This window comes from Alosa pseudoharengus, unplaced genomic scaffold, assembly GCF_046254945.1.
Source record: "Alosa pseudoharengus isolate Yale_2024_CS ecotype anadromous, Long Island Sound unplaced genomic scaffold, YU_APseudo_1.1 YU_APseudo_1.1_scf_23, whole genome shotgun sequence".
NCBI classification, from domain to species: domain Eukaryota; kingdom Metazoa; phylum Chordata; class Actinopteri; order Clupeiformes; family Clupeidae; genus Alosa; species Alosa pseudoharengus.
In genome coordinates, this window is record NW_027468685.1 from 17,044,367 (window position 1) to 17,063,784 (window position 19,418).

Sequence of the window (19,418 nt, forward strand, 5' to 3'; positions counted from 1 at the left end):
TCCACTCATCCATCTGGAACCGATCCATTGAAGTGTTGCTTCAGAAGGCTGGGCCTAATCAAAAAATGCTTGCATATGATTGAATAAGCCACTTGTCCGTCATCTATTGACGTGCTACTTCAACCACTCACATCGAAGCCAACCCGTGACGCTGATAACAGTCTCACAGTCGCTTCTACGCTATGTCACATCTATGAAACTCCCGCCCTGCGTCCTGATTGGCTGAACCATAAAGTCGGTTGCAGAAATCACTCTCAATGGAAGAGGTCCCAGATGGATGTGAGTGAAGCTAGGCGGAGCTAAGCGGAACGATATTCATCTGGCTATTGTCAGGTTAATGGAGAACAGAGAAATGTGAATGATTAAAATGGCATTTTTAAAGTTAAAGGTGCACACTTATTCTTGCATTATTGTTGCCAAAACACAGATGCATAGACCTACAACAATCAATATTTGTAATGAACAGTGAAATGAAGGAAAAGGAGGTTGTTCATTACATTTGTGGCCATCTTAAATGCAGTTGTTTACATATTTCAGTCGATCAGGAATGGTCTGATGTGATCAAATGCCTGAGACTGAGAAACTGAATACAAAAGAGTATTGTCTGCTATCTAGTTGTGCCCTTGTGCCAGATCAAATCTAGAATTTTTTGTACAACAAATACATTGGTGCTTTTGATTGTGTGATTAACACTTTATAATGAATCTGTTGCCTTCCGGATTGTTTCTTGGTACAGAGGAGTTTGAGCAGTTTGTGGAGCGGTGTCCAGACTTTGTGGACCGGTACCTCCTCAGCTCTGGGTCATCCCAGCCCAGCTGTCCTGTGATCACACCGCCCCCGGTGTTCAGCAACGGCTTCTGCACAGACTTCAGCCCCCACGACCAACAACATAGCCACACAAACAACCACACTCCAACGGACAACAAGAAGGTCAACTAGGCTGTTCTCTCAACACTGCCTGTGTGTGTGTGTGTGTGTGCCTGTGTGTTTGTGTCTGTGTGTGCCTGTGTGTGTATCTGTGTGTGTGTGTGTATGTGTGTGAGTGCGAGTGATTTTTTTGTGTTCCAGACTGAGCAAAAATATTCTTTTATGAGTGTTAAATGAAGAGGAGGTGGACTGCGAATGGACACTCACGTCCATTAACCCTCTTTTGATTACACTTGTTTGATTTATAAAGCATTTTAGTCATTTTTTGAGGGCTGATATATTGGTTTTTATTTTTTTACATTTCACAATTTTGTTCATCCTGAAGTCCTTTAATTCATTGAAGGAACTTATGAAACCCAATTTCAACAATATATGTTTTATAATGTTTTTGAGAGAGTATCAACTATTTATTTTGGAAAAATATATTTTTTCCTCTATATTTATACAGATTCCCGCTCAACATGGTTGGAATACAGCTAAAACACAAAATTTCCCATTTTAAAATGTATTTCAATTACCATGGCATAGCCTTCTGTGACCTGTAGTTGCCGTGGGGGGCTCAGACATAGCTGGAATATTTTCTTACACAGACACTCATTATCACAAACACTTCCTGTTCTCTCATTCGCATTTCATTGCCGGTGTGATCCTTGAGTTCCTTGGGCCCCTTTAGAACCACAATAGCCTTCATTGTAGATCTTAGAAGACGTTAACACATTTCTGGTATTTTTTTTTAAACATCCACTATAGAGCATCTTCACCAGCTTGTATATACCACAGTTAAGTGAAATATCAACTAAGGAGAGGCCAGACAGCGCTCCCTTTGTTGATGAGTAAGGCAAAAGAGAAAGCTATCCAAAGGTCAAAAACATTAACTACTAGGGGATTTTTTGTATCTAAATGGCCATTGAAGTGATTATGTTGGCATCCCCAATTAGTTTCAGACTACAGACCCAGATTATGATCTGGACAGGATCTACTCATTGCATATCATAACACACTATCTCTATCACTCATGGTTCTGTTTTCAGTCTATTAAGAGCCAAGGATCACTCCTGCATAGTGTTCAGAAAGAAATGCCGTCATGTGCTGTTACATACACTCTATCATAGTTTGATGAATAGGATGAGATCAAACTCAACAGTCCGCTGACCATTATACTGTCTCAGGTGGTCAGTGGCTCTTCATCCAATCTGTCCCTGATCCAGCACATCCCAAATCAAGGGGGTGAGTTGCTCTGTTCAATCTGTTTTTGTGTTTTATTTTTGCTTTTAGAACATGTTTTTAGAACACTCACCAGTACAGTTTTTTTTTATGGAATGTGGATTGAACTGCTGTTTTAAACCAAGATTATTTTTATCTGATGTACTGAGGTATTTTTCATTGTTTCTTTGTCATCGGAGAAGACAAAGTGAGGAATAAATATGCGACCATATGAACTGAACAGAAATGGTTAAAATTGTCCTCATTTTGTTGACCCACTTTTTATTCTCCAAGATGTAGCTTCTAATTCTCTAAGATAATCAGTGTTGGGGAGTAACGGAATACATGTACCGGCGTTACGTATTCAGAATACAAATTATGAGTAACTGTATTCCGATACAGTTACAAGTTAAATAGTTGGTATTTAGAATACAGTTACATTGTTGAAACCAATGGATTACATGACGATACTTCTCTGTTTCATAAGTTTATTCACTCTCTAAATAAATAAAGGCAACTCAGAAGCTCCTAAAAGCAATCTATGATTTCCATGTTTAAATCCAAGCCCCGCCGTCTTGCACTAGCCTCAAAACGCAGCCAGCGCGCATTATGGACGCGTCATCGGACACCCTGAAATGACTGTTTGCACAGCAAATTAGGTGTAAAGTAAGTGGAAGTAACTCCTGTTCCTCACTGATCGCGGTTCCTGATGTCTGTTCAAAGGATATTTTCCCAAGTATTAATAGCTCAGGCTACTTCGGCCAATCGGTTACACAGTTTGCTAATCAATAAACAGAGCCTATAGTTCACGTGTTGATTTAGACCTAGGCCTACAATTAAACCAATCTCTAAAATAGGCACTGCATTCTAAGTTTTTTATTCTAACTTAAAATAGCTTTATGGATTATTTTTTTTTCTAATTAGATCTAGCCTACGTTTTAAAATGAATTATATGGTGGAGCCTCTGAAGAATTATTCTTGCGAGTAGGCTAGCATATTTTAACGTGCGGTTTTTGATTGTCATTACGCAATCACGTTCATTTTGAGAGCACTGATATACAGTAGCCTAGATAGTGTTTACATTTACAGGTCATTTGCGTTCCACCTGTCATATGCGCCCCTCACTTGTACTGGGTTGATGCCACCGAAAAATCTCACAGGCACTAATATATTTTCTGGCTACGCCCTTAAAGTAGCCTATTTATTTAGTTTGTTTTAATTAGCCTAGTCGCCTGCTGTACAGTAGTTTTAGTGGTCACCTTGCTATTTTAAAGTTGTATCAGGTAGCTTAGTTGACTTTACATTCTCCTATGTGGGCCTAACACTTCAGCCATTTGGAACAGAAGAACACACCAGAATAGGCCTGTTTAGTAGGCCTAAGCAGGATTTGATGGCCGCATTCCTACACTTATAAAATCCAATTCAATGCGGAAGTAATCTAAGTATTCAGAATACGTTACTCAGATTGAGTAACGTAACGGAATACGTTACAGATTACATTTTTGGGCATGTATTCTGTATTCTGTAACGGAATACGTTTTGAAAGTAACCCTCCCAACACTGAAGATAATAAATTACAAACCCAAGACCACACACATTTTCTAAAATGAATTTAAAGCGGAAAATGTATTTCAGATGACTGCAGGATTCTGTATATTTCCACAAACTCCAATCTGTGTAACAGCCTGCCCTTTTAAACCACATGGAGGTGCTCGAGTACAACTCATAACTAAGTCCTCTCCCTGACCTCCATACCTGTCTAACCCAACAGAGGGAGCTGTGTCTACACCGATAATGAGCTCGCCAGTCCACCGGCGAGGTTAAAGACTCCACTAACTGTTGTCTCAGGTGGTTTTGTTTAGTCTCCAGCACAGGCACATAACTGGCATTGTGTGCCTTGTGTGCATGTGCATATTTGTAGTGGTGGATTCTCTGGTTTCTCAGATACTGGAGATCTACAACTGGCAAGCATGATGATCTACAAATAATTATTTTCTTCACTCTCACTCCCTCTCTCGCTCTCTTGCTCTGTGTGTGTGTGTGTATGTATATGTGCAACAATAAGAGGCTAGTAAATAATTGGTTATGATGGGTAAGGCACAGACTCGAGGCTCCTATATGTTGAGCTCGGTTGCGAAGGCTGAATGTCATTTTCCACATCCTACACGCTTTAACACTCCCATCCTTCCTGTGTCCTCTTTTGATGTAAACACATGATGTCACCCTTTTAGAAAGCGCTTACGTAACGTTCTGACTCTTCACCATAGGGTGGCAGTAGCAGCTTCTTCTGAATGAGAGAACAACACACGCAAACCCACCTTCACCTCCATCTCTCACTCACCCCCCCCCCTTCCTCCAGCCTCCACAAACAGACTGACAGGAAATGCATGACATCATCCTTTTGCACAGAAATAGACCTGCAATTGATTCCAGCCATCTTGAAAAGTGGAGCATGTCACCACCTGTGTATGTGTGTGTGTGTTTCTATTCCTCTCTGTATGTGTGTTTCTTTCTTTCTTTCTCTCTCTCTCTCTCTCTCTCAGCCTTTAACAAATAATGACATCATCTACATACGAGCGCTCAAGGGCAGCACGGCTGAACTGCTCCGTTCAAGTGGGATGACTGCGCCACCTGTTTACTCCCTTATTAATTTCCAAATAACCCCTCACTCCTTCAAGGAGCCTTTTGCCTCCGTGCCACGTTCCTCGCCGCAGCGAGTGGCCCATTTACACATGCAAATAATTGAATTACAACGGTGGTTGTCGAGGGGGGGGGGGGTACACTTAATAGCAATAATAATGATAATGAATTTCTTCAGGGTGATTAAAATTGTGAGGGTGTGAAGAAACCCTCCCCCCCCCCCCCAACACACACACACACACAAACTCCAACTCTGTTTTCTCTGAGGTGACATAGATGCTAAACACCACATTTCTCAGTCTATAGGCACAAATGAGGCAACACAGCTTCTGTTGGAGCTTGGCACTACTAGGCATGCCAAGGACCGCAATCGAACTGCCAGGAAGTATATGTGCTTGATGAATGAAATCATTCAGAGGACTCCAAGTTGTGTCGGATTAACGTGTCTGTGGCAGTGAAATGCTTTCAGATGGAAATGACTGAGGCAGCGGACCAGCTGATAGAAGATCACAGACCTCTGCCCACTTGTCACTTAGCGCTCTATGAATATCGTTGTGAAGCCACCTCTTTCTTATAGGATACCAGCAGCCAGTTTAAGACTGTGAGTAACGGTTGGACTGGGTGTGCTGCTCTCGTTTAATATCTGGATTTTTCCCTCTCATTCATCTTAATGTGTCTCCTTATTCCATGAAAGGGGATTTTATTAGAAACCTGGAACCTGGGCTTTAAGCTGGAACTGAACTGCAAAGCCTGTTGGAATAATCTTTGTCAATAGATCATCCTTTCTGGTTAGTACTGGAGGCATGAACGCAGACGTGACAGGATGGAACCAAAATGAAGTCGGGTCTCGTCGCCAGTCGCCCCATCTTGACTGAATAGACTCAAATTGCCCTTTTATTCAGAGTTATTTCTATATTCCGCCCACAAGATAAATCATCAATTCAGAAAAGTCAGTTTTCGAGTCCTATTTGACTGAGCTGGCTTCACCATTAAGATACTTGAAAAAGATTTCTTTGAAAAAAAGACTCAAATAAAAATGTGTCCTCCAGAGCTACCTGATGGCCTTGGCACTTAGGCATACAAGCTTATGGCTGCAAGGTGATCTAAGCGAGGTTGCGTGGTTTCTAAGCTAAAAACTGTTTTGTCACATACCAACATCTCATAACCTTCCGCTAGCTGCCTGTCTGCTGAATACACTGTAAAAAAATGCGGTCTCTGTGGACAGCCAGGCTCCAAAAATGGCAACAAAAACAACTTGGTCCAGCCTGGACCATGAAACATAACAAACTGTTCCAGCCAATTACAGATGAGATGCGCGTTCTAGGGGAGTTTCAGTAACTGGTGGCAAGGTTCACTGGGAATCTCAGTGATAGGAGTTATCACACCTTTTACTGATGCACTGCATGATAGAAGGGTGTGTGCATATGACAGGTGAAAACAGTGAGAGACACAGAGGAGTGGTGTCAGGAAAAAAAAAGCTAGGAGTATCAGGAATTGCCATATGCCATTGGAACATTACATTTTAAATTGACATAATGTTATTTCTTGAAAAGAAAAGGTTATTCTACCCAGAAGGTTAAATGGAGTGCAATGCAGTGAATCAGGTCTGTCAGTTCACTGGATGGAGGGAAAAACGGATTTCCTTTGCCTACCACTGAGCTTGTTACCTCAGATGCCTTCTCAATCAAATCAAGTTTTCACTCACGAAAATTACCATTTGCAAACAGCCGGCCGTGCATCTCTAAAATTCAAAATGTCCGTCCGCAGGGCTACTCGCATTAATATGATAATGAAGGAGAATATGTATGCTGAAATGTTCCCATCTCCCGCTACTTTCTTCCCCCCTCTCAGTGTCCCTCTCAATGTATAATTGCCCTTTCCCGTCGTTTGATGAGCGAGGCAAATTTCATTAAACGGCCGATATGGACTCGTCTCATTCTCCACGCCCGCGGCTCGATTCCAAAGGATCTCTGCATACTGTGTGTACATGTGACTCTTCATATATGCACACATTTATGTCAATCTCCTGGCACCTGCCAACGGTGGGAGTCCAATAAGCCACGGCGGGCGATAAGCCCTGGCGTCAGCAGGCAGAACTAATATTATTTGTGCGCCGAGAAGCGTTTATCTGTCACAGGCTCTGAATTGATGGTTTTGTGTCACTTTTGTTTAATAATGATGTCGCAATTGCAATATGCCCAGTGGCTGGGGCTCTATTAAAGTTCAAAAGATTATCCAAATTAAAATCTCATTTGCAATATTGCTTTTGCCTATATTTTTACTGGAGGTGTAGAACTGTGCTGTTGGATATGATATTTCTCCACTTTTTTGAGATCCAATTAACATTCTGGTGTTCGACATGTTGAAACGATGGCAAATATTAGTAAGATTACTAGGCAGTGCTGCAGTGCATAAAAAAGTCTGATAAGTTGGCACAGGAAAAACTTTCTACTTGTACTCCATATCTTCCTTGTCAGGCCTTGCATTTCAGCTATCATCCTTTAGTTACAGTGCCTGACGAAATTATGAGAAATTAAAATCAGCATTAATATGAAAAGCCTGTGTTGGATTGTGCTGCCATCTAGATATGATATTTGAGTATTTGATTCATTCACACCAGTGCATTACCTGAAATGATGACTGTAGGATATACTGTACTTAAAAAATAACAAGTTCTATTGCAACAGTGGATGAAGACAAATTGATGTTATGTTAAAGATAATTTAGCTTGTTGCAGTTTCACAAAACTACATAAATTTCATTTTTACAACCCTTCTGTGCCACTAATTATGCTACATTATGCAGCCTGTTTATAAGTCACTACTTAAATTGCTTACATTTACCCTGTGCTGGTATATAAAGCAGATGTAATGTCTGTTTAGTTTTACAGGCTGTCTTCAAGGGTGTCCAATCAGCATGCATATTCATTTAGATCATGTATGTATGTGGTGGTGCTAGATCACTGGTCAGAGCTCTGTAGGTTTGAGTGTGTACACACACATCTGTGGTCATTGGTTACTCTTTGGATGTACTTTAGGAGAAAATACAGATGGTTGGTTTTCTTTTAAACATGTTTGTGGTATACTGTTAGCAAAACAAAGTTCAAAAGAGAGCACAACAATCTGTTGTGTTGTGAGGTGAATAGAGGTGACAGAGCGAAAGTGAAGAGAGATTTAAAAAAGTAAAAGAAACACCTCACATGTGTGAAAGAACACACATCATGTTTGTCAGGCACTGTCACACTAATTACTTGGTGTTTCATGTGAAAGAGTCCACCTGCGTGTGATTGCGCTGTGTTAATAACAACCTGATTAACCTTGTTATTAGAAACCTTGTAAGCTACATGTGTAGACTAATAGCATATTCATAAGAGGGGAAAATACATTCTGCCATTAATGGGAGTTATTGTTGATGTGTGAATAAGAAAAACACACCTGCTATCATAACACACTTGTATAGATTTTCATTTGACTGTAAACAAGAGATGTTGGCAATATGGATATATATCAACCTTGCATTTGAGAATACAGTAGTTTTAAAAAAATAAAAATAAATCACCTCTCCAATATATTGAAGCAAAGCATGATTAAAACCTTTAAAATCACATAATTGTGCACAGAAGGGGCTACAAAAGTAGGGAAATAAATGTGATTAACATCTAAATGCCTTGTGCAACGCCAGCAGTATGCAGTGCGCACACACTTGGTAATGAATAGTGACAATAATTTCTCAGTGTCTCAGTGCTTTAGAACGACTTTTCTTTTTTTCAGCTTTTCAGCTTTGGTGAGTTTCAAACCTGGTGTCTCAGCTGTAGAACAGGTACCTAAACATTCACACCTCTCAACAGTCATAGCTACAGAGCTGTGAGTTTCAAACCTGGTGTCTCAGCTGTAGAACAGGTACCTAAACATTCACACCTCTCAACAGTCATAGCTACAGAGCTGTGAGTTTCAAACCTGGTGTCTCAGCTGTAGAACAGGTACCTAAACATTCACACCTCTCAACAGTCATAGCTACAGAGCTGTGAGATGAGATTAGAGAGAGACAGTGCTAATGTAAATGTGTGTGTGTGTGTGTGTCTCTGTCAGTGTGCGTGTGTCTTTGATTCTCTCTCAGTCTGTCTGTGTGTGTATGTGTGTGTCTGTGTTCTCTAACTGCTACACACAGTGCAGAATCAGTCATATACAAGGGAAGAGCCAATGGAGCATGGCAGTCTGAAGCCATTTGCTGTGTCTGCATCTGCAGGGTTTCCATATAAATGGGAAAAAGGTGACTGGTGAGTCTGACTGTCCTACTCTCTCTCTCTCTATTGCCACCATTCTCTCACTGGTTAAATGAGAAATGGAGGCGGGTGTGCATTTCCCTTACCGCACCTCTCTGTGTTCATGTGTGTGTGTGTGTGTTCATATGTGTGCGTTTGTGAGTGTTCATATGTGTGTGTATGTGTGTGTGTGTGTGTGTGTGTGTGTCTGTAAACCTTCCCCTCGAGCAACTTATTTCTCCTCTTTCATATGAATGATGATGCTCATTTTATCTCTGCAGTCGATCCCATGGTGAGGCTGAAATGTTTTATTCATAATAAATGTGCAAATCGGCCTCTTTCCCCCTGCCTTGCTGAACGAGTAAAGTGATCGGAGAGGAAAAGTATACGTAAAAACAGCGGGAAATGAGTCAACAGATTCACCTACACAAAGCTTTGTACCCTTACTATTCCTGACTGCCAAAGGACACAAAAATTAAAATGTATCAAAAATATCTCCCCTCACTGTCTCCATCTCTGTGTATTTTCATCGATTGATCTGCCTGTCTGCCAATGTGTCTATCTGTTTTGTTGTGTCTGTCTCAAATGCTTCACATACAGACAGCTCTGCAGTAATCCAGATACACCCTCATGCAAATGAATTGAATCAAAATGAGAAGGAGACAGGATCCATTTCTCCAAAAATGCAAATCAGGACATTGATCTTAAGAGGAAAACAACACCCAGAAACAATGTTGTTTTTACTCCTGCAAAGTAAAAACAACCCTTACAAGACAAGTGACACAGTTTGAATAGAGATTTAAAGAAGGAAGATAGATCTATGCATCCTCTGTTCTAAGACAGCTACAACCTTGTCTCAACGTGCTGAAAGGGTGTTTGTAACACATGACAGCCAGCATAGGGTTACTGTGAGTGGGGCAGCAGTGTGAGCCCTGGACAAGCTACAGCTGGATGTCCACTGTGCTGCTGCCCCAGTGAGCAGTATAATACCAGGGGGAATTGATTGTTAAAGGCCCCCACGCTGAAGGCTGCATCCCACATCAGGGAGAAGATGAGTCATACAATGCTCTGCTTCTGTGGGGAGGAGAGACAGGAGGAGAACGAATGTAAAGAGAGAGAGTGAGATGCATAAAGGGAGAGAGGAAGAGTGTGACAAAGAGAAAGACAGAGAGAGAGGGATATAATGACCAAGGAAGTGGAGGACAAATGATAACAGAGAGATGGATTAGAAGGTGAGGGGGGGGGGCAAGAGAGAGAGGGATGGAAGCAATGAGGAAGAGGAAGGTGGATGGAAGAGGAAAAGCAGAGATGGATGGATGGATGAATGAATGGAACAGCTGAGAGAGAGAGATAGGAAGAAAGCAAAGGCGGGAGACAGGGACGGGTGGATGAGTCATCAGCTTGTTCCCAGCCAACGATGGCCTCTTGATTGGCTGGGCGCTATGCTCACAGTGAGAGGCCTCCCCCTCCAGTTTATCAACCAGAAGCAAATCTCCATGACCAACGCTGTGCCTGCTGAGATCCAACATCCCCCAGCCAGGCTAAAAATGGACGCCGCTTACGCAAATGAGGAGAGGGGGAGGTTTCCAGAAATAACACCAAATGACACAGTCCACAACAGGGATAGCATTTTTGGAATGCTGATATCCATTTAATACATTTTTAAGGGATCAATCATCAATTACCACACCTTTCCTCTGGATGACCAGGGACAAGGACATTAACAACTGCAATGTCACAGACATGGAAAAACACAACCCCTTTCTTACGGCGCGAATCTACTGTGATCTGTTGTGGAGTTGGAGTTGAATGCCTGTGTTTTAACTAAGTGCCTTAAGATGGCAGTGAAGGTGAAGTCTGACGATAATAACCATATGAATGTATTTTCTCCACTTGTAAAAGTGGGATATACTGTAAGATGCATTGTGTAGTTGCCAAGTAACCAGGAGTGCAAGTTAAGTGTGCTTTGAATTGATGGCAAAGAGAGAGAGAGAGAGAGAAAGAAAGAGAGAGAAAGAGAGAGAGAGAGCGATCTGTTCAGATTCCCTTAGGGAAGTCTGTTACAGTCTGTTCTTTTCTTCTGCAATAAAGTGTTTTGTTTTGTTCTGAATCTGAAATGAAAACAATAACTTATCTCTTCCGCAGAACATTTCCCATAAGGCTAAACAGCAACCAACGTTCCTTGTGAATTAATGAACGACAAAAGACATAAGCAATCAGTACAACAGAACACTGGCCACCAGATAAAGGCTCGCTTTCTCGCCTGTTCAAACTCAAGTCCACAATTCCCTGTTGTTCATCCACTGTATCACACAGCAGGCACACGTTAAGACAATTCACTGTGAGACTATGAAACACTGCTAGTGAGATGGAGAGGGGGGAGGATCTTCTGACGGGGGCTGGATGTTTTCTACTTTCGACAGGGTGACGGGCACTCCGGTCTCGCCCGAAATGGGGGTAGGGGGCTTGGTGACTGGGTCAGAGGGCACCTTCCCACCTCCTCTGGTTCCTCTCTTCCTCTCCCTGCCCCTGTCTTTGGGCGGAGTGCTCTGCGTCTCGTCCTTGCCGGAGCCCCGGGAGAAGGCAGACACGAAGAGGCTGCCAGCCACCACCAAGCCCCCCAGGCAGAGCATCCCGGCCCCGGCCTGAATGCTTGCCTGGAGCCCCTGGTTGAAGCGGACGGCCTGCCGGTCCACAAACAGCAGCTCGCCCTCGCCAAACGCCTCAATGCGGGAGGGGATCGTGCAGCCCACCACAAACACCACCATGCCGACTGCCAACACCACAGTGCCAAACACAAGAGAGACCTGAGAGAGAGAGAGAGGGGAAATAAAGGGTAGAAATATACACTCAATGCACATGTCAATCGTGTAATGTGTAGAATAATCAACACCGATTGGCTTCACAACAGAATTGACTAGTAATGGCTAATTTATTTTGTTCCTAATTTTAAAACAATATCTAGTAGAAACATAGGGTCCTGTGGTTACATTTGGCTTTTTAGGGTTTTTATAGAAATTACAACATAAACCCAATGAAACCCATCAAACCCCAATGTAAACATGTGTGTGCATGCACGCCTGCCTGCGTGTGTATGTATGTGGATGCGTGTGTGTTAATCAGTGTGGGTGCATATTTTGGGAGATGATGCCATGAAATGTTGTACAACATAATAATCTAAAATGGTGAGTGATCCAGTCACCTTCCAGAGGCCCGAGCTCCACCAGCGCGGCGATCTCTGGGTCTGAAAATCTGTGTGGCGCTCCCACACCGTTGCCGTGCACTCCTCGTAGAAGTGGTGTAGGTACGATCGCACGCCGTACCGGTGGCAACCGGACTCCGTGGGCTTCTGGGCGTGCCGCTCCGACTGCTCAGTCCCGCAGATCTCGGCGCATGAGGCCATCCTCCACACCTGCAAGAGCGGAGCAGATAGCAGATGCTCATCAGAACACACACACATACACACACTCAAACATTCAATATATGCTCATTAATATATGCTCATTAACTCACTGACTAACTTCCTACATTTACTTATAGTCACACTTGACACACACACTGATACAAAACATTACTTGACATTTTGGAATATTAAAAACATATGCAAATACACATACAGGTTGAGAGTGTCTAGTACACAGAACTGCAAAAACCCATGCACCCCCTTTTGAACATAAACATATCAGACACAATGACATTTTCTTGAAGAATGCATATGGTCTTCACAAATGCAAATTATGGATGAATATTTTATGAGACTGCCCAGCTCTACCACTAACGAGGATCTGTGTGGGCAATGAGTAGCTACCCGCAGGGAGACATTTTTCTTAGAAAACTTATGAGTGGCAGTATGTGGCAGTGGCACACCGCACAATGAAAGATATTTGAGCCCAGAGGTCATTTGATGGAGAATGGAATGAGTCAGATACAGACAGAGGCAACATGTTCGGAGATGCCATCAATAAAGAGTCTTCTTGGCCTCTAATGCCCCTGTGTGGGTATATATTCCCAAAAGCTTTCAGCTTGACTACTAGCTGCGCATTTGGTGAGATCTGGGCTGTGAGGTTTTCAGTGTTCAGTGTGTTCAATCCTCCTGCAGAGACACTTGTGTTTGATGGCTGACTGTGTCTGGCCACCCACTGATGACTCACTTGCGTGCGTAACTTCACACTCTCTCTCCCTCTCTCTCTCACTCACTCCCTTTCTCTCTCTCACACACACACACACTTGTGCACACGCAGACACATTCCTTCGCACATATAGTGAGGGAAAAAAGAAGAAATAAAAAGGCAACGACAGAAAAAGAGAAAAGGGCAAAAGCAGAGAAGAACACTGATCTCTACAGTCCATGCCAGTCACCACTGGAATCTATGTATATGTCTCTCAGTAGGCTCCATGTTCATGTTTAATGATCTACACTGAAAGCCATGTTCTCCCATGTTAAAGCTACCTCCTGGAGCTCTGGCACACTGCATGGTATTGTAGAGACCCCAGGCTGTGCATAACAATCACTATGGCTTACTGAAAACAATGGGAAAAAGCCATTTAGTTTCCCTGTGAATATATGGCTGTATCACCACTGATTTGTTACAAAGCAATGTAGCCATGCTTAATGATCAATGCCCAAATGACATTACTACAGTTATGTAGTGGCACCAAAGAGGCATGGGCAGGCCCCATCTCAAACCCTAGGTAAGATACCAAAGTTTGCATGACTAAAAAGACAGACTAAAAAAATTGACAGCTGGTGTTGTTTTCGGCCTGACGTAACATACCCCCCCTTCCCATAGTGATAATCAAATAATCAGTAGCCTAAATAAGGTCTACGTGAGGAAAAGCTGTTTGTTTGATACAATAATGATCCTGGATGTGGAAGTTAGCCTATTTTAGCTATAGGCTAGCTATAGGCTAACTGGTGTAACCCACTTACACTGAATTATGCTAAAATAGGCAAACGGTGTCAGACTGGGTTATTGCGCGCACAGAGAAGATAAGGGTATCCTATCTAACTCGGGTAGAATATTCAAATTTCTCAAAAAGTTGGCGTGTCCCTTAAAATGCTTTTAGGGGTGAAGTGATGACATGAATATCAAAATAAGACTTAGCCTATACGGATCTTATTGGTCAAGCACAATCATTGATTATGCTAAATTGTAGGTTTAATCTGAGAGTTGGTTCTGAACGACGTGGTTAATTTACAAGCGGTTGCTGGCGACCTGAAAAAGATGCATGTAATTACAAAGTAATGACTTCCGTCTTGACGTTTGTATTCAATCTAGTGTTGGCGGCGAATCTTCCAGTTAACAGCCGTCATCTTGAAATCATAGACATTCAGGTTTCATGACTCGATTATAATGCAAACGAGTCATACGCATCATCAGTCGCTATCCATGGTTCTGAACATGATTACGGTCTATTCTGATTTTACACATTGACAGTTACATAAGTACTGCAAACGTTCAACATGGATACCATTCGACAAATTCAATATTTAACATTATTATGGATGGAACAAAATATATTACTATCATATTCAAACAGTTTCTTGTCCGGCATGTAGCCTCACATATATCCTCTCGCATCGTCTCGATATCATCAAATATATTTCTCCTATTGCACACCAGAGAAGCCAGCCTTCTGCATCAGGAAACATATGTTTTTCCTCAGAAGTTTCTAAGCTTGTTAGATTCTGTCACATAAAAACGACATCCGACGATACATCAACCACGCCATGAAGCCTGGTGTTTACTACCGAAACACCCTGCTGTTCTCCCTATTTTGCTATTAATTTGCCTTTTTACCAGATGTTGTTTAACAACCGTTTCGACTCTATATCTTTAGAACATGATATGCATTGAGGGCTTAAAAGCTACCATACCCAGTTTCGAGTGATCGATCCCTGTCGTTTCCTCACGCGCGTCCCATTACGTCCCGCTGCCACTTTTCCGCACGTCCAAAGTTTACGCTCAGTGGCGCAGCACTACGCAGGCGCAATGCTATAGACATCACTGTGACCGCTCGTGACACCGTGACGATTGTGGAGATGGACTTGATGTCAATGATGTCAAAACACTTGTCCGAAGAAAAAAAGCGACTGGAATCGTCTTCATATTGTGTTCACACGCAGCGTCTGATTGCTAAAGCACTCACCAATGCTGTCATTTAGAATCATTCAAAAAAGAAAGTAAGATAGAAAAAACACTCGTTTTTGTAAAATTATTTGAAGGCCTATTATTAACCAGATGTGGCAAAACTTGTCTGAAGTAAAGGTAGCCCTATGTTATTGTTAAACACCCCAACCTTTTCATCAATTACAAAATACTCCATCCCCATTTTACATCAGAAACACATGTTAAGCTACTCCAACACCATGTAGTAGTTCAGATAAACGGAATCTTCAAAACCAACTCAGCATCTTGAATATCACCAGCCTTACCTTACCTAGCAAAAGGAAGTCAATGCCATTCACTTCCAGAAGTTTCTAAATTAAATCTTGAGTAACTGCATCCAGTGCAAACACCACACCGTTAACATCAACACATAAGATAATGGGGTTGCATTGGTACACTGAAATAGACCTGACAATGTCAGACTAACTTCACTTCAAAAAGACTACTGCACTCCCAGATGTCAACTGTTTCCAGAACAGGTGTGGCTCAGGCCTGGCGCAGATCTGTAAAATAATCAACTGCCCCTAGGCCTGCAGTAAGACACAAACATGGAGCATAAAGTAATGTGGAACAGACCACCTAACTGCAGGGTGCCAGTAGTTCCTCACTGCTTCCCAGCAATCTGCGGCGTAAATATTTCAGCGCATCCTGAGCGTCCATAATTTATGCAAAGTAAATTTTGTGACATGCTTCCAGGGAAACATTTCGGAATTGCTTTGCTAAACTTGGAGGTTCTCCCACCTCCCCTGGCTCGAGAGTTTTCTCCGGACATTAACATCCAAAAAGTCGAATGGTGAATTTGCACAAGTTACCTCATCTCCTCTGTGAAAAAAAGAAAAACAAATCTTCTGGTTTATGTCATTGTAGTTATTTCCACATACAACTTTTCTCAGTTTTCAAAGAAAGGAAGGCTATGTGTCTTGCACTAGTATTTGGGTATGGTTCAGCAACATTTGGAAGATCTCTAAGTATAAGTATATATACTCTTTTGATACCGTGAAGGAAATGTGGTATCTGCATTTATCCCAATCCGTGAATTAGTGAAACACATTTAGCACACAGTAATACAGTGAGGTGAAGCACACACTAATCCCGACGCAGTGAGCTGTCTGCTAAAGTGGCGCTCGGGGAGCAATGAGGGGTTAGGTGCCTTGCTCAAGGGCACTTCCAGCCGTTCCTACTGGTCGGAGTTTGAACCGGCACCCCTCTGGTTACAAGTCTGAAGCGCTAACAGTATGCCACGGCTGCCCCAATGCAGTATTTCCATATCTTTGTCTTTTGTGCTTTGAAAAGTCATTTGTTTAGTATGAGGATATGTAAGCCAGAAAAAGACTAAACTGACAACACACTCCACTGTATTTATCTATGTATTACTGTACACTGTCTCATAACAACCATTCCCACATGCCCCATAACACTCGTTCAAGGTGTTGGCCTTTCACACACACTCTCTTCCTCCTGTCAATCTTTTATTCTATTTTCCACTGTCTAATTCATTTCGTGTCCTCTTCTCTGTTTGTTCCAGAGAAAGAGAGAAAGAGAGAGAGATAATGATTTCCATGGTTACACATACTGTCAAAACATGCTCACTATTTGCAAGAATGTTGGAGAGAAATTAGATACCTTTCAAGGGGTTGGACTTTTATTTTGACAAGTTGTCATCGTTCTGTCTTCCATATTCATGAAAGGTTTGGTACGAATGTTGAGTCATGTCTCATGAAACAGTCATGAATGCTTTATGTGCAGTTTATGACAGCTGCTATGAATGTGTTATGAACTCACCCGCCAAGTAAAGTGTTACCAAAAGAAACAATGTGTTTTTCTTTTAGCCTCATGTTTGAGTTGACATTACTTGTCACAATTTGAGTATTTACACAGATTATGTAGAATTGCTGGGGAGCTAACACACCTAACACACTTGCCCTTAACACACTATTACACACTCTACTCCAATTCCACCTCCCATGTGTCTTTGTGTGTGTGTGTGTGTGTGTGTGTCTGTGTGTGCGTGCACACGTGCGTTTGCTCATGTGTGCACTACACATATGTAATGGTATTATATCTAATATATCATATATTATGTCTATTTTTCCTTAACTTGTTTTGTAAGCAGATTTGTACTGACCACCACACTTGCCATACAGTAACGATACAATCCAATTACAGATGAATAGCTATGGCTCCAAACACAAACACAGGAGAGGGTGAAACAACGGCTAGGCAAGTAGGCCTACTCTTTAAATACCTGTCTTTTCTCTATTGCTTCAATGTAGCAGGGCGGAGGCAGATGTTGGTATGAAATAGTCAACTACGCCACCTACTGTAGGAGGGTTATGCCCTCCCAGGAACTAATTATGACCGCCGCGCAGCGAAGCGGCGGTCATATAGGTTTAGTCAGATTCTTTTTTTCTTTTTTTTTTTTTTCTTTTTCGCATGCCCAAATTTCCGTCAATGATTCCCGGGACACTGAAAGACCGGGGTACACGAAACTTGGTGGGCATGTAACCCCACATGGATAGCATGGAACCATCGTTTTTCGTTTTGATCTGTAGCCCCCCCGCTGGACTGGACCCCCCGAAAGGAGGGTAGGGCAGACACAGTTTTCTGTGAATATCTCGAGAACCGTAGGGTTTAGGAGGACCATTTTTTTTTTGTATGTTGATCTCAAGGGGCCATGTCAACCCATTCCATAACCACTCATTTCATGTATAGCGCCACCTAGTTAAACACAAAAAAGTAAAAATGAGGTGTTGTAATCGCAGGTATCTGTGACCTAACATAGTCAAAACTGCACGAAATTGGAAGTGTAGGATCATTATGACACCCTCTGTATGCACGCCAAGTTTCGTGGAATTCCGTTCATGGGGGGCCACACAATAAATTAATTTATGTTACTATACACCAACTGGCCTGTAGGTGGCCGGAGACAGTTTTCTGTGAATATCTCGAGAACCGTAGGGCCTAGGAGGTCCACCTTTTTTATGTATGTTGGTCTTAAGGGGGCATGTCGACCCATCCCATTACCACTTATTTCATGTATAGCGCCACCTAGTTAAAAATTAAAAAGCAAAAAATGAGGTGTTTTCACAACAATATCTCTGGCTGACAAGGTCAAAACTGCACGAAATTAAAAGTGTAGGATCATTATGACACCTTCCGTATGCATGCCAAGTTTTGTGTACTTTCGTTCATGGGGGGCCTTACAATAAAATAATGTATGTGTACATTTAGTGACGTACACCAACAAGGATTCCTGGGACACTGAAAGACCGGGGTACACAAAACTTGGTGGGCATGTAACCCCACATGGATAGCATGGAACCGTCGTTTTTCGTTTTGATCTGTAGCCCCCCCGCTGGACTGGACCCCCGAAAGGAGGGTAGGGCAGACACAGTTCTCTGTGAATATCTTGAGAACTGTAGGGACTAGGATGACCATTTTTTTCCGTATGTTTGCCTCCAGGGGTCATGTTAACCCATTTCATGTACACACATGTGCACAAACAGATACACACACACACACATACATTCACAGTAATCATACGTATGACACATACTCACAGTAGACATATGTACGCTTGCACAGGCACATACGCAGGCACACACACAAGCACGCACGCACACACACACACACACACACACATGCACACAACATAAACATGTACATGCACACATGCACACAATTCAAGAATTTCTCAGAATTGAACAGGCAAGATGGAGGTGGGGTTGTATAAAATGAATTTTACATGTGAAATCTATGAACTAATCATGTTTTGGTACTTGTTGTCTAGCAGATATCAGTGAGAATTGAGTGTGGATAATGCAATTTAGTGAGAAAGTTAGAATCATATAGGCCTTTCAGCGTGATTTATTTTTGTGGAAAAAATGTGCTGGACTGGGCGGCGGTCATATTTTGTACCGCTCTGCGGTACATCTAGTTTAGAAACCTTTTCGTCAGTTTAGACCCAATAGGACACACAGGTTCGTAACACTGAAAGACCAGAGACAGGGTTCTATAAAAATAAAGATGACAATTTATTGAAACATAACAATAACAGGTCCAATATGGACTGCACTTGCAGACAGGAATACAATCACAAGACACTAATCACATACACCATATGCCAGAGGTGGGAGTAAGTCACACATGTGCAAGTCACAAGCAACTCTCAAGTCTTAACCTTCAAGTCTCAGAGTTTTATTTGTAACAAACCAATA

At 42.2% G+C, this 19,418-nt stretch overlaps 2 protein-coding genes across 2 annotated transcripts in view; one reads left to right on the top strand and one right to left on the bottom strand.

Annotated features, from left to right (window-relative positions):
* The window catches only part of lpcat1 (lysophosphatidylcholine acyltransferase 1), a 32,201-nt gene extending 29,824 nt beyond the window's left edge, over window positions 1-2,377 (top strand). Inside the window, exon 14 of the mRNA XM_076301837.1 lies at window positions 737-2,377. Within this exon, the coding sequence (XP_076157952.1) occupies window positions 737-939 (203 nt within the window). The 3' untranslated portion in view covers window positions 940-2,377. The remainder of the gene's footprint in view (window positions 1-736) is intronic.
* A 9,014-nt stretch (window positions 2,378-11,391) lies between these two features.
* On the bottom strand, window positions 11,392-12,434 carry nrsn1l (neurensin 1-like). Its single transcript, XM_076301891.1, has 2 exons — window positions 12,234-12,434; window positions 11,392-11,838 (listed from the first exon to the last, which is right to left on the bottom strand). The coding sequence occupies exons 1-2, from the start codon at window positions 12,432-12,434 to the stop codon at window positions 11,392-11,394; spliced, it is 648 nt and encodes a 215-aa protein (XP_076158006.1).
* Between the last annotated feature and the right edge of the window lie 6,984 nt (window positions 12,435-19,418).